The sequence below is a fragment of the Zootoca vivipara genome, chromosome 11, assembly GCF_965207765.1.
Source record: "Zootoca vivipara chromosome 11, rZooViv2.hap1.1, whole genome shotgun sequence".
NCBI classification, from domain to species: Eukaryota; Metazoa; Chordata; class Lepidosauria; order Squamata; family Lacertidae; genus Zootoca; species Zootoca vivipara.
The window spans coordinates 30,951,178-30,978,337 of NC_142594.1; the positions used below are offsets into that span (position 1 = coordinate 30,951,178).

Consider the following 27,160-nt stretch of genomic DNA (forward strand, 5'->3'; position numbering starts at 1 on the left):
TACAATTCCCATCATCCCTGACCATTGGTCCTCTTAGCTAGCGATCATGGGAGTTGTAGGCCAAAACATCTGGAGGGCCGCAGTTTGGGGGTGCCTGGTGTAAAACTACTTAATGCTGCCAAAATGGGCCCATTAGACATTCTGTAAAGGGGCATGGAGAGTGGGGGCATATTTATGAATGACCAGCGCAGGGCAGCTAAGCTTTCATGGGAGAGGAAAATCTCTGGCAATCTCCACCAGATGGAACTTCCAATTGCTTGGCAAGATGATCCTGAGCTGTTTCAGGATAATCACCATATATATGTCAAGTGACATATAAATTTCAGGGAAAGGTCGTGGTTCAGTGGCAGAGCAATTGCCTTGCATGCAGAAGGTCCCAGGATAAATCCAAGTAGGGCTGGGAGAGATCCCTGCCTGAGAGCTGCTGCCAGCCAGTGTTGACAATGCGAAGCTAAATAAGCCAATGACCTGACTCAGTACAAGGCAGCTTCCAATGATCCTATGGACCACACAACAGACAGACTTGAGAAATGGGGTGGTGGTGGTGGTGAGACAGATTAAGAGGAATGGCACACGAAAAGGACAGAAGAACGTAGCACAGTGCTCTCGCTACAGGAGTGCAAGAGGATCAAGATGGTGCAAGGGGGAAGCAGAGGAATTTGGCTGGAGGGGAAAGAAAAAGATTAAAGGCACAGCTTCCTGCCAAAGCCATTTTACCTGACCATGTAGGAGAAACCACACAGAAAAGAGTCTGTGCCTTCCCTCTTCTCACCAGAAAGTTTAAAGAAATTGCAGAAACAATAACACAGGAGGGTGGGGGTTGGGTCATACACAAAGTATGCTATGCATTAAATAGAGAGGAAAGTTATGGCAATCCATAGCAAAGGAGGGAATGAGAATAAAAATGTGAAATCATTGGACTATTATATGCTTCTGGGTGAGCTGACACCATCCAAGTCCCAAACCAGACATGACATTACATGATTCTTTGCATTTAATGTGCAAGGTTTTTTTTTTAAAAAAAAGGCAAATTGCATGTGTGCATGTGATAATTATGAGGATCATAGCAGGCGTGGATAGGTCCTCCCTTGCTGCAGTCCTGAGGAAAATCCCTCTTCTGAAGCTGATCCTTTAGGCAGCAAAGCCGCATTGGTGCCATTGCAAAGATGCCTTTAACATAAGCTGCAGTTTGGTTCTAATCTGCTTCTTTTCCCTGCAGTCATTTAGTACAATATTAATTGTTCTCCCTTGATTTGCTCTCCTTTAGGCCCCTCTCTTTTGAGAGGGCCTCTTCATTTCACTTAATATTTGCTTCTTGTTCTCCATCCTTACTCTCTGCTGGCCTTTTTAGAAAGTGCAAAAATGTTTCTCGTTACTCGTTTTCAGTGAAAATGTCAGTCAAAAAAAATATTCCTGAGAAGTAAGAAACTGAGGCCAACATAACAATCCATATAAGTGTATACTTTTGGTACAATTACATATATGGAGTTATTTGGGGGTGGGGTGCGTGCCTATAACAGAGTGACATGGCTGCATTTGAACAGAATACTAACTCCTCATTTGTCTGAACCATGCTGACAACAAACCACAAGTTGTCAAGAGATAAGCTGTTGAATCAGGCCAGGGGCAAACAAACCACGACTTATTTCCCCATAGCTTGGTTTGCTTTCCAGCTGCTTTTGCTTTGTGCCTCTGTAGCTTGGTGACTAATAATAATAATAATAATAATAATAATAATAATAATAATAATATATGGGTTTCCTCAGCCACTCTGGGCGGCTTCCAACAGGAGATTAAAAATGAGCAAGAAATGGCCAAACAAACCATGATCAAGCAAGGCTACTCAGCTCAGACAAAATAATGCCAAACCATAGTTAAAACAAACCATAATTTAAATAAGCCAACAACAAACCATGGCTCAACAACATGGTTTGCTGCCAGAAAACAAGCAATGATTAGTCTGCTGGGCAGGGTTTGGACATTCAAGCACATGCTGGTTAATAGCTGTAGATTGGTATGAACCAGGACAATTGGGAACAAAGGACTAACTTTTTTTTTTTACATGGGTAAAGTATTTTATGGGCAGTCCCCAAAGAAAAATTTCCAGGACATCTCTAACATGAATACTCTCCTATACAACCATACATGTTTTAAAGTTAATGGCTCAAAAGTAGCAGGAAAAGTTGCACCTGGAATCCTGTTCAGTCCTGTATAGTCTATTCTCAGAAGCCAACACTTTCTTTTTGAAGCCATAGCTAAGATTATTTAAGGCAGAATAATGGGGTGTTTTGATTTTAAAAAAATCTAAGAGACTCAAGCCTGCTTTTCTTCATGTGGTATTATATAATTCTCCATGTGCATGATAACATGATAAGGAGCATGGCCATTGCTGCACATTAAAATTTGTTAATAATCCTCAGTATAGCTTAATGAGCAGGTGGCCTTTAGAAAACAATTTACATGTTCAAAGCAGTAATACCTAAATAGATACAAGATCCAACAGATTCATCCCACCAGGATATCTCTTGACTTTTCGGCATCCTGGTTCTACTTTCATGGTGTGCTGTGATCTCATGCCTCATTAACATCAATATAAGAATGGGGTCCTAGCAGAAAATTATTGGATTCCTCACATATAAAGTTCCTAGAGGCCCTTGAAAGAAGGCAGTTTAAATCAGGTTTGGCTGAGTGGTTTAACAATCAATTTGTCCTCCCAGGGAACTCTGGGAATTGTAGTTCTGCGAAAGGAGTAGCGGTCTCCTAGCAACTCCCACTGCCCTTAACAAACTCCCATTCCCATGATACTTTGGGAGAAGCCATGGCTATTAGAAAAGTATAGTAGTGCTTTAAATGCTTTGTGTAGATGTGGGCAAGAATGCTGTAAGAGGCAGGGAGATAATCTGACCGCAGCAACTTATGAACCCCCCACACCTTCCAGATATACCAAGTCACATGGAAACCACTTCCCCATAATGGTCGTGAGGCTGACTAGGACCATTTTTACCTAGTATTACACCAAGCAAAACATCCGACAATTAGCTGCATATTTTCCCACAGAGATACACTCAAGACTCCTTAGATGTGGGGTGGGCAACAGGCAACCATCACAACATTTGCTGCAGGCCTTCCCCTTGCTGGGAAAATTAGCTACAGCCTGCCGCAGCCTCTTTGTTTCACTCAATATTTGCTTGTGTGTTTCAATCTCATTTTTCAGACTGGGGTTAACTGGAATACATGGGTCCATGTGTAAAAAAGGTACACAGGAACAAATCCACTGTTCCCCAGAGAGCAGCAGCTTAAGTCAGAACCTATGTAAAGTTCCTCAGGCCAGCTTCAAGCAGTCTCCACCAGGCAGTTTCACACACCTTCACATATTTGCACACACACACACACACACACACACACACACAATCAATGGCCTTTCCCCTGCTCTATCATCAATATTAGCAGGTACAGCAAAGTATGGTGTTTTGGTGTATATATATGCCCTTCTCGAAGCTGAGAACATGAGTTTGACCAAACTGCAGGAGGCAGTGGAAGACAGGAGTGCCTGGCGTGCTATGGTCCATGGGGTCACGAAGAGTCGGACACGACTAAACGACTAAACAACTAAACAACAACAACAACATATGCCCTTCATGCAAATCCCACGGCAGCAAAAAGCAGAGCTTAAGAAACACATTAAAACAAGGTAATTCAAAGCATATCAAAACAAATAAACAGTAGCCTCTCAAGGATTGGGAATTTGCAACCCATCAAAAAAAAACCACAAAAAAAAACCTGAGTGCATTTTCAGTATGCACCAAAAACTCAACAGAGTTCACTCTAAGCTTTTCACAGCTATAATAAGCAAAGGCCAATTGGGGGGGGGGGGTGCAGCGGGCACTGAATCAAGCAGAGTTTAGATCTGAAGCAATTCTTGACTCTGCTCCATTTTCATTCAAATTTGTGTAGACATGCGGTTAAAATCTGAATTCAAATCCTGGCTTCAGTGAGTGACCTTAGGCATTTCTCAGCCTCTCTTCACAGCACGATGGATGATGCCAAGACCATCTGGTTGATGTCACACTGGGCCATTTGGATCCTTTATCATCTGCTAGCCTTAATTATTGCATATGATGGGGAGATACTATGCTCATCCTTGTATAGGGCTGATTCTTGAGAACTATGAGCCATCTAAGGAGCCATTTCCTTTTATATCGGGGATTGTTAGCACGTTGGCGACCTGGGGGCTGCATTCACGCTTGGCCAACTCTTCAGAGGGATGAATGCTAGTAGCGGGCATGGCCAAAAGTGAGTATGGCCACCCTACACCCCACATGCACATTCTCACAGGCATGCACACAAAACACACAAATATTGGACACACACAGGACACACATGGGTGCAAGACACATATACAGGTACACACACACATAGCCCCTGCTCCACGTACATCAGTTGAGAATGGGAGCCGTTGCCCTCTCCCCATACATCTGATGTGCAGGAAGTGAGTGGTTTCCATCTCTGTCTAGGCCAGAGCCCCAAAGAGGATGAAATCCACCCCAGCCACTCATCAGTTAAGGTTGAAGACCCAAACCACCTCCGCCAACCCTATCTTTTACCTTTGTGGTCCACAGCTTGACGGTCCAGTCAAATGATGATGTCACAAATAGATGGGAGAAGTCAATTGGACCCACTGCCATGTGGCAGTTGATTCCTGTCACAGGACCTTGGTGGCCTTCAAAGATTTCACCAATGCCCGCTTTACTGTGTAAGGAGAGAGGTGTACACTTAGAAAACACCCAACACCAGAAAATGCCGCAAATCTTGAGGATCTATCTGTATTCCTTCCCCACCCGATCTCCCTGGACTCCCAGTTCATTTCCGAGCACAATTTAAAGTGTTGGCGCTGACCTTTAAAGCCCTAAATGGCCTCGGTCCAGTATACCTGAAGGAGCGTCTCCACCCCCATCGTTCTGCCTGGACACTGAGGTCCAGCACTGAGGGCCTTCTGGCGGTTTCCTTGTTGCGAGAAACCAAGTTGCAGGGAACTAGACAGAGGGCCTTCTCAGTAGTGGTGCCCGCCCTGTGGAACGCCCTCCCATCAGATGTCAAAGAGAACAACAACTACTAGACTTTTAGAAGACATCTGAAGGAAGCCCTGTTTAGGGAGGCTTTTAATGTTTAATAGATTACTGTATTTTATTTTTCTGTTGGAAGCCGCCCAGAGTGGCTGGGGAAACCCAGCCAAATGGGCGGGGTATAAATAATAAATTATTATTATTATTATTATTATTATTATTAGCACTTCAGGTATGGGGTTTTGATTTGGGAAACAAAGCTAGTAGAAGGCTAGATGGTAGAATCACTGCTCCTATGAAATTCACAATGACCACTTCCCTCATCATGTCTGTTTTGGCCCTTATTGTAACCTAGGCAACTTAGAGATATCCACTATGAGCTAAATGCATTTAGTAAAAAAACACACACACACACAGATACCTTCCATGACGACAAGCTGTGTAAACAGTGCCCTCTTCACTTCCAACTACAAAGTTATTGACGTCTCCAGTTGGGAAAGCCATTCCAGTAACCGCCACTGGCTTGGATTTATTGTACACCAGCTCCATGCTCTCCTAGCAAAATAGAATATCCCCCAATATATATTACAGAAATAAGGTACTATTTTCTTAATAATTTTTCATCAACTACAGAGAGCTGATCATTGTGGACCACCTGAAGGAAGTTCATGGACCGCTGGTGGTGCACAGGCCACAGCTTGGGAATCACTATTCTAGATTTTGAATGGGCCAATGGCTCTTTGCTCCCAGTCTTCTCCAGCCAGATGGGCTACAACTTCCATTAGCCATAGCCAGTTGGGATAGGAGATGGAGTCCCAAACATCTGGAGGGCACCAGGTTGGAGAAGACTATTTTCTACAAAGGTAAGAGTTAGTGCCAAACCCAACACTGACAACAGCAACACAAGAAAAGGAGAGTGAAGGGGGCAGAAAAATATTTGTCAAACTTTTGAGATGATCTCCTTGCTTAGCGTAGTCACTGAATGCAGATAATAAGCCGCACTTTTCTTGAGTGCCACACAACAACCTAGTCTTGCCTTTATCTAGTCAATATTTGCTAAAGAATGTGGTAGAATATGTGCGATACACATCACAGGCGACTCGTATGATTACCTGTGCTTTAAAATGGATTATTTCATTTTCACTTGAAATTGACCTGCATATTAACGCATTACAGTAATTACATGATTTGTGGCAGAGGAAACGGGCTTTGGCTCTTAGAGGAGCCTATTACTGGAAATAAGCTGCACTCTTTCAAGTGCATCCACAGGTTTTAGTTTGTATAGGATGTGAAGTTTGGGCTTTTAGGGATGATGTGGGTATCAGCTTTAACTCCAGCACTTTCTTCTTGTGTAGGTAAAAACAAACCCACCTGTGGAGTTGAGAGCATATCCAGGCTCCAGGAACACATTTTGCCATCTGTCGAAACGGTAATGAGGTTGTGAGCATTCTGTGTCCCGACGACATTTACACAGTATACAGGGTGCTGGAAACACACAAAATGTATGGAATCAGAGGGTGCCTGCTCACATTTTGAAAACATACGTATCCAAATGACTCAAACATATTATTTGCAAAGGAAATTAGGTTGCCACATAATGCCCAGAACTCCCCTGTTTGCCAGGTAGGATCATAAACTTTTTTGTTTTGTTACTTTTTTATAAGAATAAACAACAACAACAACAAAAACCAAAGTCCCCCTGCCCTCTCAAAGCTTCATTTTACACCATCATAAACTAACCCAAATGATGACTGCTGTGAAAATGGATTAAGTGGGGGAAATTTCACCTGCAGGGATACATTATCATGCTACTGATGGTGTTTGATGCTAGAAAAGAGCAAGCAAAAAAGAGACAAATCTTCAGACGGAGCAGAAATGTGTATTATTTAATGAAGGAAATGGGTGCCGGGGTGGTGGTGGTATTGCAGCCACCATCTTTGACACAGCTTGGACTTTTCACAAAACATTTCCATTCACACTTTGGAGGGATGGACATGAAGGTCAACAAATTCATTAAGACCTCTTAATCTTAGGCCAATATATGGTCTCATTTTCACTGAAGATAACCCGAAATAACTGTGCCAAGCTATTGTATTATTTTAGATTTACAATGGGCCACAATTCTCTCCCACAAAGGGAAGAACTGGGTCTGGAGCATGGCTATAGGTGTGTTTCCCTACAATCTCCAGGTGGCCTTGCGTCCTACTTTCCGTAAGACAGTCCTGTATTTGAAGAGATGTTAGGGACTCATTTTTGGAGTAGTCCTCTCTTTGAAACAGTTCCCTGGTCCAACGCCCGTTTCAGAAAACAATATGGAAGGAGACCAGGGGCCCTGAAGTTGACCATCAGTTGTTAGCACCTGGGCAGCAGACTGTCACCTCAGAGTACAATTCAGGTTGTGCAATGAAAGTGGATTTAGGGCCCTTGTGCAACAAACATGCTTTCTCAACCTGCATCAAACTTTTTGGGTTAAGTGAAGTGATCAGAAAAAGTGCTGGGAAGTATGGGATAACAATTGCTTGACACCATGCCACATAGCCTTCCTGCAACCAAATCAAGAATCAATGTCCAATAAACTGGTTGTGGCCTAACTTGTCTTCTTTGAAATCTGCTTTTTCATACACCAAGCGGCAATTGGGCTTTAAGAACACATGTTTGAATATAACACCTACATCGGCCAATGGTGTACACCAGCCTTCCCTAACTTGCTACCTCTCTGATGCTGTTGGCCTCCACCTCCCATCAGTACCGGCCAGCATGGACAACTGCCGGGAATGATGGGAGTTGTAGTCTAAAACATCTGTAAAGCACAAGGATGGGGAAAGTGGTGTACGTGCATATTAGCTTTCATTCTCGCCGAACAGGCTGATCAAACACCTGATGAGTGGTAGTAGGGAGGTGATGTTTGGCCTGTGTGTCTGCCTGCCTCCCTGTATGTCTGTTGGTATCTGCATGTGTGTTTGTGGTATGTGTTTAACAGACTGCATACGCCCCTGGATTTCTCTCTCTCTCTCTCTCTCTCTCTCTCTCTCTCTCTCTCTCTCTCTGTGGTGTGCATTAGATGTGTAGCTTGTGCATGCATGAGAGGGGTGGCCGTCCCATTTTTTGTCCTGGTGTTCCCCCTCTGCTGCCAGAGGGCTTGCAAAAAGAGAAGAAGAAGAAAAATGACTAGCCACTCCTGCCTTCCAGAAATTGCCTAATGAAGGCAGGTCAATCAAAGTTAGATGGCATATTTGACTGCAGCCTCTTATATGGACTTTATTCATTTTAAATCCCATTGGATCTTTTTCGTATGTGGTTTCATGGATGGGTACATGAAAAACAGCATGACAGGAAAGCTAATTGTGTGCGTGTGCACCAGCGGGGTTATTCGATTCCATTGCCACCCTTGCTTAGCTCTTACTCATTCCACCAGCCAGAGCTGGCCTTCCGCATGTGTCCTCTATGAAATCAACCCAACCAAGAGTCAGTTCATACCGAAGCTTATTGAACATTTGCCCTCCTCACTATGGTGCTTATACAGGTTGGTAACATGGTCCTCTTAAGCAGGGAACATCAGGGGCGAAAGGAGGCAAAGTTCAAATAGGTGGAGCACCGTTCAGTAGCACGAGGATGCCTCCCTGTTTTCCTTGCAGCGCTCTCTTTATGCAGTGTCTGGCTTTAATCAGAGCTGTCACTTGTCAATTTCATAAGCAATAAGTCTCACTGCAGAACTGAAAGGGATGTTTCGAGCACAGAGTGGGAGGCAGGGGGGAAGGGGGAGGGGGGAGGGGAAACGCCAACTGTACTTTGTGGAGAATCTTGCTGGGCTCTCTCTTTTCCCAAGAGGAGAAGATGCCATCTTGCTTTTATTTATTTTGGAAATGAAATCATCATGCTAGAGGGTTTTTAAAAGCTTAATTAAAATTTCCTGTTATCCCAAATGCAGATGTGTGGTGGGTGTGAAAGGAAATTAGTGAGTAATGTGTGGTGGGACTCTCTTCCCTTGTGAATCCTGGCACCAAGACGGAGGGATAAGCTCAGGAAACTTGGAAGCCAGCGGTTGGTGGCAACATGGGACGTATTTTCCAGTGGGGGAAGGGAGCGAATCTTGTTTTCATACAGACTAAAATTAAATTTTTAAAGTGAGTATTGCATTACCGGACGGCTTGCTTTGGTGGGATTGAACGGGTTGCCTCGGTCTCAAGGCAGAATCAGCACACGTCCACACAGCAGCACTTAAGCCCATGGCATTCCTGGATGCTGCAAGTCGCAGTCAGCTAATGAATTAAACCATTCACAAGACAAACCTTAACCTACTTCGCAGGGTTGTTATCAGGGTAAAATGGGGAAGAAGAGAACCATGTACACCACATTGGAGCTCCTTGGAGGAAAAGTGGGGATAAAAAAATAAATCATGCACAACAAGAAAAGGGCAGGAATACTTAAAAATAAAAAAAGGATTTTCCCCGGCCATGTTTGAAGCAAGAGAAAGTACAAGCAAATGGTAGGTCCTATGCATGGATAAGAAAGAGAAATGCTCTTGGCCAGGGTCCCCAAACTAAAGCCCGGGGGGCGGATGCAGCCCAATTGCCTTCTAAATCCGGCCTGCGGACGGTCCAGGAATCAGCATGTTTTTACATGAGTAGAATGTGTCCTTTTATTTAAAATGCATCTCTGGGTTATTTGTGGGGCATAGGAATTTGTTCATTTCCCCCCGAAAATATAGTCCGTCCCCCCACAAGGTCTGAGGGACAGTGGACCAGCCCCCTGCTGAAAAGGTTTGCTGACCCCTGCTCTTGGCTCACACAGAGAAGGAGGAATTGCTCAACATCTGCTTTGCCTCTGTCTTTACCCAAAAGGAAAGCAGTGCCCATAGCTGCCAAGTTTTCGCTTTTCTCGCGAGGAAGCCTATTCAGCATAAGGGAAAATCCCTGTAAAAAAGGGATAACTTGGCAGCTATGGCAGTGCCCAACCTGGTGATAACAGAATAAACAATGTAAGGAGGGAGCTTCAGTCCAAAATAGGAAAGGGGGTGGTAAGGGAACACCTAGTTTCTCCAGAGGGTGGGTTGGGACTCACTACCAGGTCGTGGCCTGATCTAAGGTGGTACAAGGTGAGATCCTTTGGAATGACATGATATGAAATTTAAGAAAAAGGTAACAGCAGCACTTTCCAGAAATGGATCTCTAAATGCATGTTTGGGTTAAAGGTAGTCTACTGCAATAATGGATGGGGAAAGTGGCTTACACAGAACAATACTTGAACTCTTTCTCTTTACGCAAATAATTTAGATGAGTCTACAAAGAGTTTACTCAATCCACCATTGCTGCCTATCCTGTCACCTGAAATTCATGCATTGAATAGAATTACTACATAGGGCTTATGCACATAAAGACCAACATGTGTAGACCCAGACCACAGAAATGTTAGTCCCTAATAATCCCAGGAAGCAGTTGCATATTCCATATGTCCAACTGGTGGGTGTTAAGTGGGTCTGGAGGTAAGACGAGCAATCCATTCTGCTCCCAACTGGAATCATGCCAAAACTGCCCCAAGGTTCACGGAGTCATTTAAAAGCTTTGTATAATTGAAATATAAGATGGACACATGATAAAAGCTAGGTCTTAATTTCTGCTTATCCTGAAGGGCAGACTCCTCTAACCATGATCTGATGTGATCCTTCTAGTAGTTTGAATTTGACATGTAATATGCACACAACATATGTGTCAGAGATGGCTGCGGCTACTCTTGAGTAAAGACGCTCCACTCCGGCTTGTCTTTCAGAGTTTTCTTGTGCATGCTATTTACAGTGCAAGAACATCAGCAAACATGACTGCTCAGTCCGTGTCAGAACCCCGCAATGGCTTCTTCCGGGTTCTTGACCAGCATAAAAGCCTGGGCAATATATTCTTTTTTAAAAAATAAATGGTTGCAATGGCTAACCTCATTGCTACCACAATTCAATTCATCTTTTACACTTGGATGTCACAATTTTTAGATCATGACTTTCAAATTCAGCAATTACCAAAATTACCCCCTGACCCTATGGGTGGGCGCGCGCCTCAATTCTGGCATCGGAGGGAATGGTCTTTGTTCTGGCGTCCCTGTGTCCGACATCTCCCCAGATTCCTCCTTCCCTGGCCCTCTCTCCTCACGGGGCTGAGGCTCTGGTACCCTACAGAGCCTTCTCTCCTCCCTGCTCACTTCCTCATTCCTTTCTCCTGACTCGCTGCTCATGCTATCGCTGGGTGAGGAGCTTGTCAGGATGATAGGAGGGGCCTCTCTGTAAGGCATCCCCCTGACAATATGCTTATAAATACATCTTCTGTGTTCCAGCTGAAACAATGGTAATTTCTAGTGCCAACATTTCCTGTGTCCCAGGTATAGACTTGTCAGCAAGGATTGACAAGTGTTAATAGGTGGGTGGGTGGGTGGAGAATGAAATCAATTTCTTCAACACTAGGTCAACATTTTGAGTGACCTGCATAGTCTCCATTTTAGCTTCCCATTTTACTAAGTCATCTTCCTAAAATGACAATGTTTACAAGTGTAGCTTGGTGACTGGTAATCAAAGGAACACCATTAGTGGATTTATTAAATTGACCTAACTCTAAGATGTGCATTACTCATGAACGGCAAGCGTTCTGATGCCAGAAATTTGGAGCAATATATTCTTTTTTAAAAAATAAATGGTTGCAATGGCTAACCTCATTGCTACCACAATTCAATTCATCTTTTACACTTGGATGTCACAATTTTTAGATCATGACTTTCAAACTCAGCAATTACCAAAATCAGTTTAATTCAAACTGGACCTGAAAGCCCCAGGATATTTGTTGGGTGATCACAGCATTTCATTATTTCTAACAAATAGCAAGCTTTGTTACTGTCTATTCCCCACGGAGCACTCAAAACTGTTGGGTTTTTAATTATTTTTGACAGAAAAATCATACAAGGAGCCGGTGCAGTTTACACTGCATCCCGCGATCTGCCAGCGTTTGTAGTCCAATTCATGCAAAGTGAGCTGTGCAATAATCATAACTTCTCATATTTTATGGTGATTATATCTTCCCCCCACCCCACCCCACCCAGAGCTTATTTTTTTTCTTTTAAAAGCCAATTTAAGGTATAGTATCAACATACCCATTTTCGCAGAGCTAAGCTACATCTTACACATGGTGATCAAGACTGATATCCAAGTTTTATTTTATTCTGTAACTAGATTCAGCCATTGGGTGGGAGGCTGCTAGTTTGATTGGGAAAGTGACACTACCGTACTGATGGTGGTGATTAACCCTCCCCTCTAAATTACCACCCTCCATGCAGTTATATGGTTCATGGGAGGAAGCAATATGGAAGGGAGCGCAAACAGCCGTTTACAGAGAAGCTTCCAACTGCAAAAATGGGGCAGGAAAACTTAGAATGTTCCAATTTCCATACAATTGCAGTTTGTTCTTAGAAAGGGGTGCCATGAAGAAATTATGAGACAAGCGTCTCATATTTATTTCAGCAGAAACTAATTTTGGCCACTTCATTAATCCAGAAAGGTTGAGTGCTTTACCCTCAGGGGATGCTCTAGACCAGGCATCCCCAAACTGCGGCCCTCCAGATGTTTTGGCCTACAACTCCCATGATCCCTAGCTAACGGGACCAGTGGTCAGGGAAGATGGGAATTGTAGTTCAAATCATCTGGAGGGCTGAGGTTTGGGGATGCCTGCTCTAGACTTCAAGGATTTAGCAGGACTCAGTCGCTGCTGTTCTCCTTTAAAGTGGAAGTGGGTTATCAGTTCCTCTTTTTCTTCCAGGACACTGATTACAGCCTCCTCAAAGTGGCAATTGCTAAGTCACAGATTTCTCAATAGAGCAGGACCATTGTACCAGAATAACATCAGGACTTCTGTCAGGTACTCACGGGCACATTACTGTATTTGCAAATGAATAAATCTTCAAAATCAGGGTTGGCAGATCCTGGAAAAGCACTCTTCCCTTAAATTGCATCAAGGCGCCAAGGAAAGATGCAGCGCTTTCTGGCCTTTCCTGACAGTGGTTGGCTTACCCACTGCCCTTGGACTTGCTTCAGGGTAAAATGACAGTCCTAAAGGTCATAGATAAGGGACGCGGGTGGCGCTGTGGGTTAAACCACAGAGCCTACGGCTTGCCAATCAGAAGGTCGGCGGTTCGAATCCCCACGACAGGGTGAGCTCCCTTTGCTTGGCCCCTGCTCCTGCTAACCTAGCAGTTCAAAAGCACGCCAAAAATGCAAGTGGATAAATAGGTACCGCTCCAGCGGGAAGGTAAAAGGCATTTCCGTGCGCTGCTCTGGTTTGCCAGAAGGGGCTTAGTCATGCTGGCCACATGACCTGGAAGCTGTACGCCGGCTTCCTCGGCCAATAAAGCGAGATGAGCGTCGCAACCCCAGAGTCGACTGGACCTAATGGTCAGGGGTAACTTTACCTAATGGTCATAGATGGGGAGCAGGGGTAGGCAAGACAACCAGCAGAGTGACATAATTAAAGGCAAGGGATTTGCAGCCCTGATAGTCTACCCTGCCACTTACTATTCATAATTACATGCTCTTTATTTTTTTATTTAGTGTACAAAAATATTACACTACAACATCCTGCTATTGATATTTGTCTTTAAAAATAATAATGATGAGTTTGATCCTTTACCGTGTGAGCAGCTGCAGAAAGGGGTGTGCGCTGAACTGGGGTCCTCCTGTGACTCCGGTTATCCCACAGCACAATCTGGCCAGAATAGGTCCCTCCGACTACCAGGTTTGGATGAAAGCGGGCAAAGCAGACAGACATCACAGAAGACTAGAACAAAAAGAAAAAAGGGGTAGAAGAATGAAGGGCTTTTCTTTATTTCTTTTGTTTCTATTTAGAAAAATAATCCTAGAATTAATACTCTGAAACAAATACTCCTTTGATGCCTTGTTCTTTGAAAAAACCTTTCGAAATATAGGGCTGCTTCACACACGCATCTGTATGCATGAATTTAACTTTCTTTTCAGTCTTTCCACCCTTTTGGTCAGCGATGTTGAACCAGTATCCAGTTAGACGCTGTCAGACTCCAACTCCCATCAGCTCCAGCCAACATGGTGAAAGGTCAGGAAAAATAGGTTTTGTAGTCCAGCAACATCTGGGGGATTGGGTGTGTGTGTGTAGGGCACAAGTTCCCCATACCTGATTAAGGCGTTCAAACAAGCTGAAGTGTTTTTTTTTTTAAATTGAAATATTAATCAAATATCCCCAATTCCCCTCTACTCTGCTAAAAGTTTCATGTTCTTATCTGATGCTGTTATTTCCTGCTGCCTTGCCCACCAAGCACTGCAGTTTCATCAGTGGTCAAGTGCAACATCAAAAAATTAGTAGTTTCCATCATTTTCAGAGGGTGCCCTCTTCCACAAGTTTATCTGCAGAGATATCCATTGTGATAGGTGGCACAGGACCAGAGAGCCCTTGAAAATCAGCAGCTGTGGAGCTGCCGTTCCATTTCTACAGGTTGCAACAACTCTTGAAAACCAGGTTTGATGTATTATCATTTCATACCCAAGCTTTAATCAGACAACCACATGCTTTATCACTAATGACAAACCTTGTATGACAATAGCAGCAGATTTTTTAAAGCCAATATCTGCACTCTGAAACGGCAGTAAGGTTGCACTAATGTTTTGATTTTTAAAAAATAGCCCTGGATACAGACAGAGTTATCTTGAAGAATGCAGAGAATAGTTTCAGGCTTTGCTTTTCCTGAGCAATGGGAAGTTCTTGGAAAACTTTACAACAGGTTGGGGCACCACAAAGTGCTGTTGGATTCCAATAAGCCCCAGCCAACATGCCCAATGGTTCTGGGATGATGACAGCTGTATTCCAACATCTGAAGGTTCTTCACCCTTGTTTGACAGCATCGTTCCCATGTGGAAAACATCCTGAAGACTTGTGGGCCCTGATCCAACAAAGGAGACGTGTGTAGGGCTGAGGCAAATGTGTGTCTACACAGTAATGCTTTTCCAGGCCCCAATTAACTTGGAAGGTGTGTCTGCCTAAAGTTGCATGTCCATCCCTTTTTGGAATTGTCAAGATGGTACATCAGTTTCATGTCAGCTTCCTGCCTAATATACACAGCACTCTAATGTAGAAATGTTTCCACAGCTGAATTAGAAGACCATATCAGCAGCATTCAACAAAAGCTCCACATTTATGGAACTGGGAATAAAGGGAAGACGTACAAAACATATGGGTTCTGTTACATTGGAAGAGGTGCTTTATTTAATAAGGCAATGACTACAACCAATGTCTTGAAGAGGAAAGAGCACCATGTATTTGTGGTGTGATCTGCCACAATCAGAAGTGGCTGATAGCCCTGGTTGCAGGACAGTGTGATCTGATAGGATTATATTCTTCTGGAAAGTCAATAAAAATTTGGTGTACTTTTTCACAGTTCAGAATAGCCCAAAATATTTATTACATATTCTAACTTTCCTCTGAGAAACTCAAGGTTCTGCCCTGTACATCATATCCTAAACAACAACAACCCTCTGAGGTAGATTAGGCGGAGAGACCCATGGTAACTCAGAGAACTTCATGGCTGAGTGGAGATTTGAACCCTAGTGGTTCTAAATAAACCCACACTGGTTCTAAATAAAAAGTATATTCCTTTATCTTTCATTTGAGGGGATGTGCTAAGCATCCCAGAGACTTCCAGCTTGCCACCAATGGAACAGAAATTTGGATGAGATGAACTTTTAGTCTCATCCAGTAGGACTTTTACTGTGTCCTCATGTCTCATTTTTGCTCTGCCTTTACTGTGTGTAGTACATACAGATCTAAAAATGTTCATTTGTGCCTGGTAAGGCTGTTTTTTATTTTGGAGAATTAATGCAGGCCAGATTTGGATTAGTGATGGCACATCCCTTTAACCGCAGATGGATATGCTTGCAACAGATAGTAATTTACATTATCTTGGTTGGGAAGCCTGACCTCAGGACCCACATCTGATGTGCACATGGGAAGTGTGAACTGGCTGCGCATACTGGTGTTCATGTATCAGGATGGCTTTCTGCCAGCCGTTGCCCGGACCCATCTGGAGGAGAGTGCTAAATAAATATTACTCTAATATGAGATTTAGATTTGCATTTGGTGAAGTGTCTTCTTCAGAAATGTCACTCCCTGGGGCATTCTGTGGGCCGCGAAACAATCTTTCATTTGTGGGCACTGGAAATGCGAAGAGTTTAGAAGTATTTCCAGCTTCTGACAAAGCAAACACCAAGCACCTCCATATTAAAGAAACGCACGTGGCCAGTGCTGTTCCATGATTTAGGCCATGTGTGCAGAAGAAATGGTGGCTCATAGGTCTGTTTGCACTCTTAATGGCACCACGGGGTTTTAAAGGCACCTAGAAGCATCTCGTTTTAGTCCTGTTAGGGTAGGGTTGCCATTAGGGTGATGACTTTTTCATTTTTTTCCCTCAAAAATTATTTCCTGTAGCACAAATGGATGAACTTTTGCCTATTAATGACTAAAATGAGGTATATTCCATTGAAATTTTAAAAAAGGTTACGCACAAACCATTTAAAAAAAAATTGTATGCCGTTTTACCATTTCATAAAATTGTATTAACAATTCTATATATATTTCGTATCAAATTTGGACACAACACCACATTCCACAATGGGGAGTGTTCTTAGCAACATAGGGTATACAAATGTCACACCTGCGCAAGGTAAAAGCCCCTTTTTGGGACCTCAAAACTCAGCCAGCAGACCCTGCCGGGCATGCTGGGAAAAGAACCTACGGGAGAGGTAGCAAAACATCGTCCTCTAGCGGCTTCTATACTGTTACTGTTACTGGGAGTCGGCTGAAGCTAAATCCTTCGAAGACAGAGGTCCTCTGGCTGGGTCGGGATGACATGGGGCGGGGGGGCCAACTTCCATCTTTCGCTGGGGCCCAATTAGTGTCAGCCCCTTCTGTCAAGAGCTTGGGGGTAACCTTGGATGCCTCCCTTTCCATGGAGGCACAGGTTGCAACCACAGCCAAGGTGGCATTTTTCCATCTCCGCCGCATTAAGCAGTTGGTCCCCTATCTCTCTCAACCTGATCTAGCCACAGCGATCCATGCGATGGTCACCTCTAGGCTTGATTATTGTAACTCGCTCTACGCGGGGCTGCCCTTGAAACTGACCCAGAAACTCCAGCGGGTGCAGAATGCCGCGGCGAGGCTCCTTACGGGGTCCCGGCTGCGGGATCATATTCATCCAGTGCTTTACCAACTGCACTGGCTCCCGGTGGAGTACAGGATCAGGTTCAAGGTGCTGGTTTTGACCTTTAAAGCCTTATGCGGCTTAGGACCCTCGTACCTACGGGACCGCCTCTCCCGGTATGACCCACAGAGGACATTACGGTCCACAAATAATAACATATTGGAGATCCCGAGTCACAAGGTGGCTAGGCTGGCCTCGACCAGGACCAGGGCCTTCTCAGTATTGGCCCCGACCTGGTGGAACGCTCTGTCCCAGGAGACTAGGGCCCTGCGGGATTTGTCATCTTTTCGTAGGGCCTGCAAGACAGAGCTGTTTCGTTTGGCCTTCGGACTGACGCAGTCTGACCCCACGGTTACCCTCCCCTAAGGTTTTATTTATAATGGTTTTATCTTATTCGTAGATTTTTAATTTTAAAATTGAATTTTAACATTGTATTATTCTGTTGTTTTAACTGAATTGTTTCTTTTATATTTGTGTTGATATTATTTGTTGTTAGCCGCCCTGAGCCCGGTCTTGACTGGGAAGGGCGGGGTATAAATAAAAATTATTATTATTATTATTACTGCAGCTAAAAAAAGCTTCCTTGTGTGTTTGATGACCCTATATAATGTTGTATATATGTGACTCTAAAGCTTGGGTTCGATTTTATATCTGCTTACAGTGTCTTCAAAAATGGTCAAAAAACTGATAAATAAAATTTTAAAAATCATTTTGTGCGTGAGGTTTTTTTTTATCAAATCTCTTTGAAAGTAAGATTTTATCTAATCTTTAATGAAAGCTCATCAAATTATGATACAGGGAAATGAGGTTGTAAAAAAAGTCATCACCCTAGTTGCCATATTTCAAAAAGTGAGAATCCAGACAGAAACTTGTTGATCTTCCTGGACATTTCCTCAATTTCTGCCAGGATACTGCTTCCGGCTGCAGTTTTTTGCGGGTGTGTCCAGAAAATTCTGGACGTACGGCAACCCTATTCTTAGGGCCCATTTCAGACAGTTGAAAAGGGCCCCATATAATTAGATATCAAATCCAATTTCCAGAACTAGATTTTCTTGGAAACGGGGGGGGGGGGGGAATCAGAGCTAGGAAACTGGTCTTATTAAGAACTGAACTGCTGGATCCAGTTAGTGGGTTGTAGCCAATGAAATTGTCCCGGCAGCGCAAGGACTTTCGCTTGTGTAACAGGTCTCCCTTCTCTCCCTTTTCCTTGTCCCCACCTCAAATTTGCTCCAGGGGTTTGGGAGAACTCCCATAATAGATCTGGAGGGGCACGAAGGAAGAGGGGGAGGAAGTGCTGTTGTGCATGAGAACATCCTTGCTCTAACAGGACAATTTCATTGGATACAACCGTAGGTCTAGGACCAGATTTTCTGGATACTGATAAAAAAAAACAACCCAACAACTCTGCTTGATTCAAAGTAAAGAAGGCGTATTTCCTCCTCAGTTTTTACCAAATGGAACAAAGCATTATCTTCTGACGACAGTAGCCTAGTGAACATCAGCAGATAAGGAAATAGCATGCATTATAGCTTAGAGTTAGAAAGTGGGCATTGACAGTGGCTTATAAAATCATAACGGCTAAAGAGAGAAATTATTCCCACTCTCTCAAATGTCTTGGCTACAATTGCCCCGTATGGAGCTTTTATTTGACCCCAGCATGTCAGTTCTTGCAAGTTTGTTCACCTTAACAATGTCTTCAAGATCCTGTGGGTTGAAAGTAAGAATAATATTGATAAGGTCCCTAATCTTATACCAATTTTGCCACAAAAAAGAAAACAAAAGACAAAACAGTTTCCATTTGCTTCAGACTTCTCTGTGTTACCATTGCATAATAGGATGACAGTACTGTCATATGCTAAATAAGGAGAAAAGAAAGAGTTTTCCGTAATTTAAACAGCAAACATGTCAAAAAGAAAGGCATCAGAAATTTATTTCAATAAAAGGCAGCATATTTACAATCATGTCTTTTCAAAAGTGAGAATTCTCCCATACGTGGACAGCTTTTAATACTTGCTGTCTTATCTTCTATGTAAGAGCTATGGAAGGATACTGGAAAGATTTTGGAGCTGGAAATTATTTGCAGTATTGGGGGTGGGGAATTAACTTTAACTAAAAATAAAAACAGTTGATAGCCTTTTGCATAGGAGGGTTTTTTTTGGAAGAAGAAAAAAAACAAACACTTCAAACCAAATGTCAAAATCCCATTTAATTAAAAAAGGAAGTTTATATTTCCATATGGCATGTGTTGACATCTATCCCTTTGATTTACAAGAGTATGGACTACAGGGAGCAGATTGCTTTATTCAAGAGAAATGATATAGGGAAGGAGGGCGATTTGACAGGAAAGAGTGTAGGCTGCCTTAACTTCAGTGCTTGTTAAAACATGAAGGATTAATGGTAAAAAGGGAGGGAAGAATTGTGAATGTCTCCAGTTGAGGATCTTCAAAAATGTTTGGGGTTTCTAAGAATGTCTCAGGCAACCACATGAAAAGAGACTTAGCCACACAGCTCTCTAAATCCAAAACTGGTACCGCTCTACTTATACCATCAAACCAACTGACTTGAAATAGAGCCACAAATTGAATTTATTTATTTTTATTGAAAAAGTACTAAGTCCTTGAAAGGAGCAGAATGGTACGTCAGGAAATCCAGAGACTTCGGGGGGAAGTTTATACTGCAGGTACACAGCAGCGGCAGCATGCACGAGCGCCAAATCTCTGCTGCGGCGAGTGTCAAATCCCAGTGGCTGCGTTTTCTAAAGAGCAGCCATTTTCTTCACATACAGCCTTGTTCAAAATGGAAGGCCTGTATCCTAAAACGTGTCGTGCAAAGGGGAAACTGATGGAATGACGTTGCTCTCTGTGTCCCTAAATCTGCTAGGTTGAGCTGCTTAAGCAGGCCACAAAGTTACGTAACACAGTTTAATAATTCAAAGAGCTACATTGTGTTCTGTAGCTTTGTGTCCTACTTCGGCAACTCAACCAAGCAAATTATTTTCCGAGACACTTAAAAGACCAGAATCACGACCTTTACACGTGCATTATTCAATTCATCTCTATGGGACTGCACCAATGTTAATGGCCAGTGAGTTCACACCTTATAACCTGCTAACCAACTTACTGGTCTAATAACATACAAATATTCATCTATGGTCTCTTTCCAAGCAACCTGTTTATTAAGCATTCATCTTTATTTGTTTGAGGGGAGGCTATATGATGTTGTGTCAAATCAGTGTCATCCCACACTTTCTACTGCATTTTCCTATTGCTTTTCTTACTGTAAGAAGTCCTATGGGGTGTGTGTGACTTTGTTGCTCAAGAGCTCAAAATCAACTTCAATTATGCTACCTAAATTTGCCGGTATGTAATTGAATCCCACCTCAAAATGGCAACAGTCTGGAAGCGCCCAGTAAGAAATAAAGTGAACTGAGTTTTGATGACAACCATATGGAACCAAACAGAAAGTATTTCGGCACTCTGCATAATAAATTCCAGAAACATCGCTGTAAAGATACAACTTTGTTTTGAATCACACAATTCCATACCAGGCACATCTCAAAGGAGCCCTGACATGATCTAAAACCACAAATTTAAACTGAAGAACACTATGGGTCACGTAAAACAGCTTCCACAATTCCCTCCTTCTCCTTGTTCCACACATTGCATTCTACAGTCTACTAGGTAGCATTCACACCATGCTTTTAAGGCACCATGACAGCACTTTATATAGTCATGGCTTCCACCAAAGAATTCTGGGAGCTGTAATTTTTTTGTTAAGAGAGCTGAGAGTTGTTAGGAGAGCTACAATTCCCAAAGTGATTTAGCAATCAAAGCCTCTTCCCTGGGAACTGTAGCTCTGTAAAGGGAATGGGAATCTCCTAACAATTCTTTGGGAAAAGCCATAACTGTTTCAAGTGGTATCATAGTGATTGAAAGGATAGCATAAATCTGGCCCTAGTCAGTACACAAAATGTTTCAAACAAGCAACTTTCCCTTGTAAAAAAGAAAAGAAAATGAAAAATGGAGAGCACAAAGAATTAGATTAAATGCCCTGCTTCACCACAGTTAATTTATAGTAAGTCATACAGCTTTGAACTTGGATCCTATTAAAAATAATAATAAATAGCAATAAATATCATTTTCTTTTTATCCAAGGTCAGAAATCCAATGTGAGAATTCTCACTTTTCATTTTTGTCAAAAAGTATTTGATTGAACTAAACGTCTGATGTTAAAAGGGTTAAGTACAACACAGGTAGCTACAAAGGAAGTGCCTCAGCCTGTTAATGAACTCCATTCTGCCCTGGTGAGACCACCCTCCTTTTTAAGTAAGTGGTAACTCAATCCCTATGTTAACTCAGTTGTGTTTGGGGTTCTTCCAAGTCAAGAAACTCGGTGTGATGAGTCAAAATGAATTGTCTGTAATAATTCACAAAGTGTCCATAACCAAACTCAAACAAAAGGCTCTTAAGTTAGGTTTTACATTTCCTTTCTCAACACTTTTATTTTTCATTTCTCACAGAAAGTAAAGTAATATGAAAATCCTGTGTAGTTTTTGCTGACCACAAATATGAGGGCTTCTGACAGAATTCCTGGTTTATTTATCACATAATATGCATAAATAGTGTAGGAAATTACTGGTGAGTAAAAAGACATAGGAATACTTCTTCCTCACACTTTGCAAATTTAGTAGGGAGTAATTCAGTGGGAGTTACCTCTAAGCAAACATGCTTACAATTGTGCCACACGTTGTCTCTGTTCAGATGTAATGCTAAACTATGGCTCAGAGGGATAGGAACAAGCCTAGGAAAGCCTGGGGCAAAAACACACCCAGTACAGCTGTGAGGCGAAGATTGGAAGCTTTCAATAAATCAGTTTAGCATTATGTCCAAATCCTAAACTGTGGTTACTCTTAACTCTGTATTGAAAAAGCCAGTTTTTAAACACACAATTTGAACTGGACTTTTTTTTTGTAATGGTAAAGATCAACCACAGTTTGCTGGGTTCAGATGGGATGACAAACTGTGGTTAATTTTTTAAAAAAATGGAAGCAAAGGCTTCAGAACTCCTTGTCATCAAAAATGGGGGGAGCACACAAGTCTTAACTAGGGTTATTTCCATCACAATAAACAATGGTTTATCATGCTGTACAAATTTAGCCATTGTCTGATAGGTCATCTTGCAAACCTGCTACTCTGAGTCTCTCATCTGCCACTTTTGGCAACCAGTGGTACCCTGTTCTCTGTCACCATGTTTCTTTTTGATATTCCGCATGGGTGTTATCAAAAGGGTATGTGACTTCTCAAACTGCGACCCTGGAAGCATCGCATGGAGGAAGCAGAGGAGGAAAGCTTGGGCAATCCAAACATTAAGGCTTCATGTTGATGGCTGGGATACGTCCAAAACATAGCAATAAGGTATGGGATATATTTAACTTGATCAAAGTCTTGTGGTGTAAGGGTAAGCAAGCTTCTGATTTACACAAGAACTTTTCATCTTGTAGAATAAACAGCTAAAGAAATACAGTATAAATACACCAAAATGTGGACCTAAGAGAAATATGTAATTCAAAAGCTTTCTGAGTACTTTCTGTCCACAAAAGCTGGTCTAATAAAAATAGTACCTATTATATGCTTTGCATCTTTTATTTATTATAAGGGGGAAATGTTGCATTGTGATGTCTAAGCACATTTTCTTGAAAACCTGTTGCTGCTGCTCTAATCTTCTATGAGAACTGAACTGGACATCGATAGTACCCAAACTACAAGACCAACGAGTTTACAAATCATGTACAACCACAACAGCCACCAGAATCCTCTTCTGTGCAGAGTTTGGTTGAACCTTAAGACCTCATCAATGATCGGGGCAATTTTAGCAAGTAGCCCAGAGGAGATCTAAGGATAGATAAGCACATGTTTACATTTCGTGCTTTACCCTAATTGTTTCTAAGCAATTGACATTTGGTGCTCTTCAATCTGTGTCACTTGGGCACACTTCTATCAGTTCACTGTCAAAATAATTACAGTAATCTCTTCTTATCTTTTGATTTAATTATAGCTTCTGGGGAAGACTGACAGACTATTATATTTGCCCAAAGCCATCCCTTCTACTAATGTATCATTTACAAGTCGTGTCAGTGGGTAATTAGAAATAATCTAAAATTAATTGAACATTGCACTGAGCTATGTTGCTAAGTTTGGGAGATAAGTAGAGGTGTAGCAGAAAACCCAGATATGCCAGTTGCTCAGACCACTTTGTTTGAGAAGGGGCAATAAACGTAGTTGAAAAGTCAGCAATAATGTATATTACAACACAACCACCCTAAAAGGAAACCTAGTTCTAGAAAGTTCCAGGGTCTGGTAATGGGGAAGAGGCTCGTTGCTATGGTAGGTTCAAGCAGATTAGGGCTATTTTTTATTTTATTCTTATTAAATTTTGGAAAGAAGAAAGAATATGGAGAAAAGTAAACACAGAATATCATAAGCAGAACCATATGTACCATCCCATACGCAGAGATTCACTAATGACAGACACCTTGTGAGTGCTGCCGCCTACTACTGTAAAATGAGGAGCAACAACTGAGGTCTTTTTCTGCTATAGCCCCAGGATTGAGGAACCACCCGCAACAAGAAACCCACCAAATCAAGGAACTTGGTCTGACTAAAAAGGCCTTGAAAACCTTGTTCAGGTGCCGTTTTTATTTCTGTTTGAAGTTTTTATTGACGTTATCTTGCGATATATCATTATCAGCTTTGGGAATATTTCATTGCACTGAAAACATGTTATTATTTATTAAATTATCATCCAAAATAAATAAGGAAATAATAAAACAGAATTAACAGTTTCACCAGCCGACATTACATAAATGTAAATGTAAATAATTGCAAGCGCTTTCCTACCCTACATGATTTTTTCTTCCTATCCCCCCCCCCACCAACTAAATAATAAATGTGGCCACAATTAAGAGATACAATGGCAGATGTGGGCTTGGTTTTCCTTGCTCAGATTTTTGCAAGATATGCTGCTTACAAGACAGAAAAAAATCGTGCCATATGTCAAAGCCTGCAAGCATATGCAGAGCAGGTTATCTGGATCATGGCCTAAAACTGAGATCTTAGAGTGTTACTTTACCTGCACATCACACTGTTATGCTCTTATTATTTCCCAATATTGCAAGCAGAGACTAGACTAAGCCAGGGTTGTCTTAAGACATATATTTCTGCCTGAGGTGGACACGATATTCCCCTCCCCTGCCTTCCCATATTCCGTCCACAAAATCTGCTTCAACTGGCACCTGAATCTTATTTCAACAAAGATGATGGAACGACATCCTTCCTCTACCATACCTGAGGGCAGCAGGCAAGTGTTGTGGGTTCTGCTGCAGCAGCCTGGCATCTGCCGCCTGAATAAGCTGCCTCCCTTTGCCCAATAGTAGGGCAGGCCCTGGACTGAGCTGAAAACAGCAGAGACCTCAGAATATATTAAAGCGGCTCTCAGGACAAAGAGTTATTACAAATCCTTAGCTTATGGGTGACTTAATTCAAATATTTCTCTTTCTGGCCATCCAGAGTCACATTTCAAACACATGAGAGCAAATGTTAACCATGTTCTCCATTATAAAATCCTTAGCCATTTGCTATGTTTCCATGAACAATAAGAAACTGCAGTGCAAAGGAGAAGTCTTAACCACAAAAATACTAAACAAATTTGTTATACGAGCTGTCAAAATGAATTCAGGATGGATCTTAATCCAGGCTTAATAAATATTATTTTATGGGTAAAGAAAATATTTTGATTGTTCCAATAGGAAGGATTCCCGCCCGCCCCACCACCACCACCTTTTGAACAAAAAGCATTCTTACTTTCCTAATGGTACATTTGTTTGCCATTTCCTCCCTTCACTGTTTTGATTTTAACTCTTGCCCACACATTTTCCCCATCTAAACTCCTTTTGAATATAATTTTAAGAATATACGTTTGTGGGATGTGTGTGCATGTGTGTGCTGCAAACCTTTTATTCATGATCACTCTTCCTGCTTTAAAACAGGGAGTCCTGTGGGTGGGGAAATGAGGCAAAATATGTGTCGGGAAGAGTTTCCTGCTTACTGGCGGTCCCCCAAATTTTGCAGGAAAAAATGTGAGACTTCATGCGAGGGACATAGGCACACATATCTTGAGGCCAACCCCTCTCCCAAATCCTTCAAAAGTTCTGCCTTATGGGCATGTTGATGCGTATGGGCAAGCTGGCCAACATTTGAATGTGGATATAGATCCGAGTTCTTTCCACATTCAACCACTACAGTGCAAGGCCTATACTGGATAGACACAGAAGTGCCTTCCCATCTGTCACTCAACATAACCCACATACACTGACTACTGCCACCAGAAGTGGATTTTTTTTTTTTACCCTGTATCAACAGTGTCCAATGCCTTTGTTGCACGTGAGCTTAATGTAATTCCCTTACGAGTTTCAACCTAATTTGATCAACAGGGTGTCTGTTTTCACTAGCACCCAGGAAGTTTCTATTCAAGACTGTGCATGGCGCTGTTTGATCTGGGCTGCTGCATTCATTTGCTTGCTGTCATACTTTGCTTTTTTTGGCTCTTGGCAGGCTCTTTCACAAAAGGGTACTTAGCTGGGGGCAGAGGGCTCCAAACTGGACTATGAAAAATTATGTTCTCAGGTGCAGTGTCCAACAGATGATTGACGCTGCCAGCTCTAATAGCTCCAATCACCTGTTTGGGGCAAGGTGGGCAGATTTGAGACAGCCTATTACCCCTCATAGCAGGATTCACTAATTTATGGTCCTGCAGATGTTGAACTACAATTCCTATCATCCTTTGCCACTAGCCATGCTATCTGGGTCTGATGGGAGTTGTAGTTCAACAGGAGGGCCGTAAGACTGGTATCCCCTTCCTCATGGGAAATCAGAGGTGCCAAAGCTAGCAGGACAGGTTATCTCCCCTGTGCAGATATATCATATGGTGCAGCAATGTACATTCTGGGCACCTCTATTACATTTTTGTACTATGTCTCAAATATTAATTGCTGAGACTTATTACCTTGGAACCTCAGCCAATAGTTTAGTCAGCTTAGATAACTAGAATTGATCTTTTTTTTAAAAAAACATATTATTGTGAGGTATAAGAAGCTGTGCTTGTGTATTTTATTGCTGAAAGCTCAACCTGATCACCCAAATCCGCCGACAGGAGGTGCTTTAGAAATAAAAAAATGTTAATAATGAAATTGTGTTATTGTGATAGGTAGATTTAAGGTATACACGGTGTCTTTATACTGCACGGAGCTAATTCATTCCTATTTTCTGAGTTCATGCGGTGAATCCATATGCTTTCCCCTTTGTTAATTTCTTAAAAGGTCACTGCCCCTCTGTGATCAAGCTTCCAGGGAAAATTTCAATACTTCAACCAGTGATTGAATGCTTTTAGCTTCACTTTGCAGAATGTATGGGATATTAATCATCGTTAAATTAATGTTGCTCTCATACAAAGATTCTTTTTTGGGGGAAGTAGGTTTGCCAGTCGTCCTGCTGTGGGGTCAGTGGGTGGGAGGCTGTTGATTTTAGACCCAGAGTAGGGGACAGTTGGAGCCAGGCTTTTAGTGATGGATCCCTTGGCTTTTGGAGATGCTGGAGCATTTCAAAGCAGTAACTGTTCTCCATCTCGTGCCAGATAACGCAGTATGATGCTCCACTGTTTGCCGAGGACTCCCACAGAGGCATCTCACATAAGGTAAAGCCATTGCCTAGAATTCAGACCAAGCTAAAAGGGAAATTGTGCTAACGGTTACAGGAGGAGATGCTACAAAAAGGCAAGCCAAGAAACGCTCGCTCGTC

At 42.4% G+C, this 27,160-nt stretch overlaps 1 protein-coding gene across 9 annotated transcripts in view; it reads right to left on the reverse strand.

Moving 5' to 3' along the window:
* Nucleotides 1-27,160, reverse strand: part of DYNC1I1 (dynein cytoplasmic 1 intermediate chain 1) — a 249,924-nt gene that overhangs the window by 51,778 nt on the left and 170,986 nt on the right. For all 9 annotated transcript variants that reach the window (XM_088653899.1, XM_088653900.1, XM_088653902.1 and 6 more), the window contains 4 exons: nt 13,718-13,864; nt 6,435-6,548; nt 5,485-5,618; nt 4,605-4,749 (listed from right to left, as the gene is read on the reverse strand). In XM_088653899.1, coding sequence (XP_088510025.1) covers nt 4,605-4,749; nt 5,485-5,618; nt 6,435-6,548; nt 13,718-13,864 — 540 coding nt within the window. The remainder of the gene's footprint in view (nt 1-4,604; nt 4,750-5,484; nt 5,619-6,434; nt 6,549-13,717; nt 13,865-27,160) is intronic.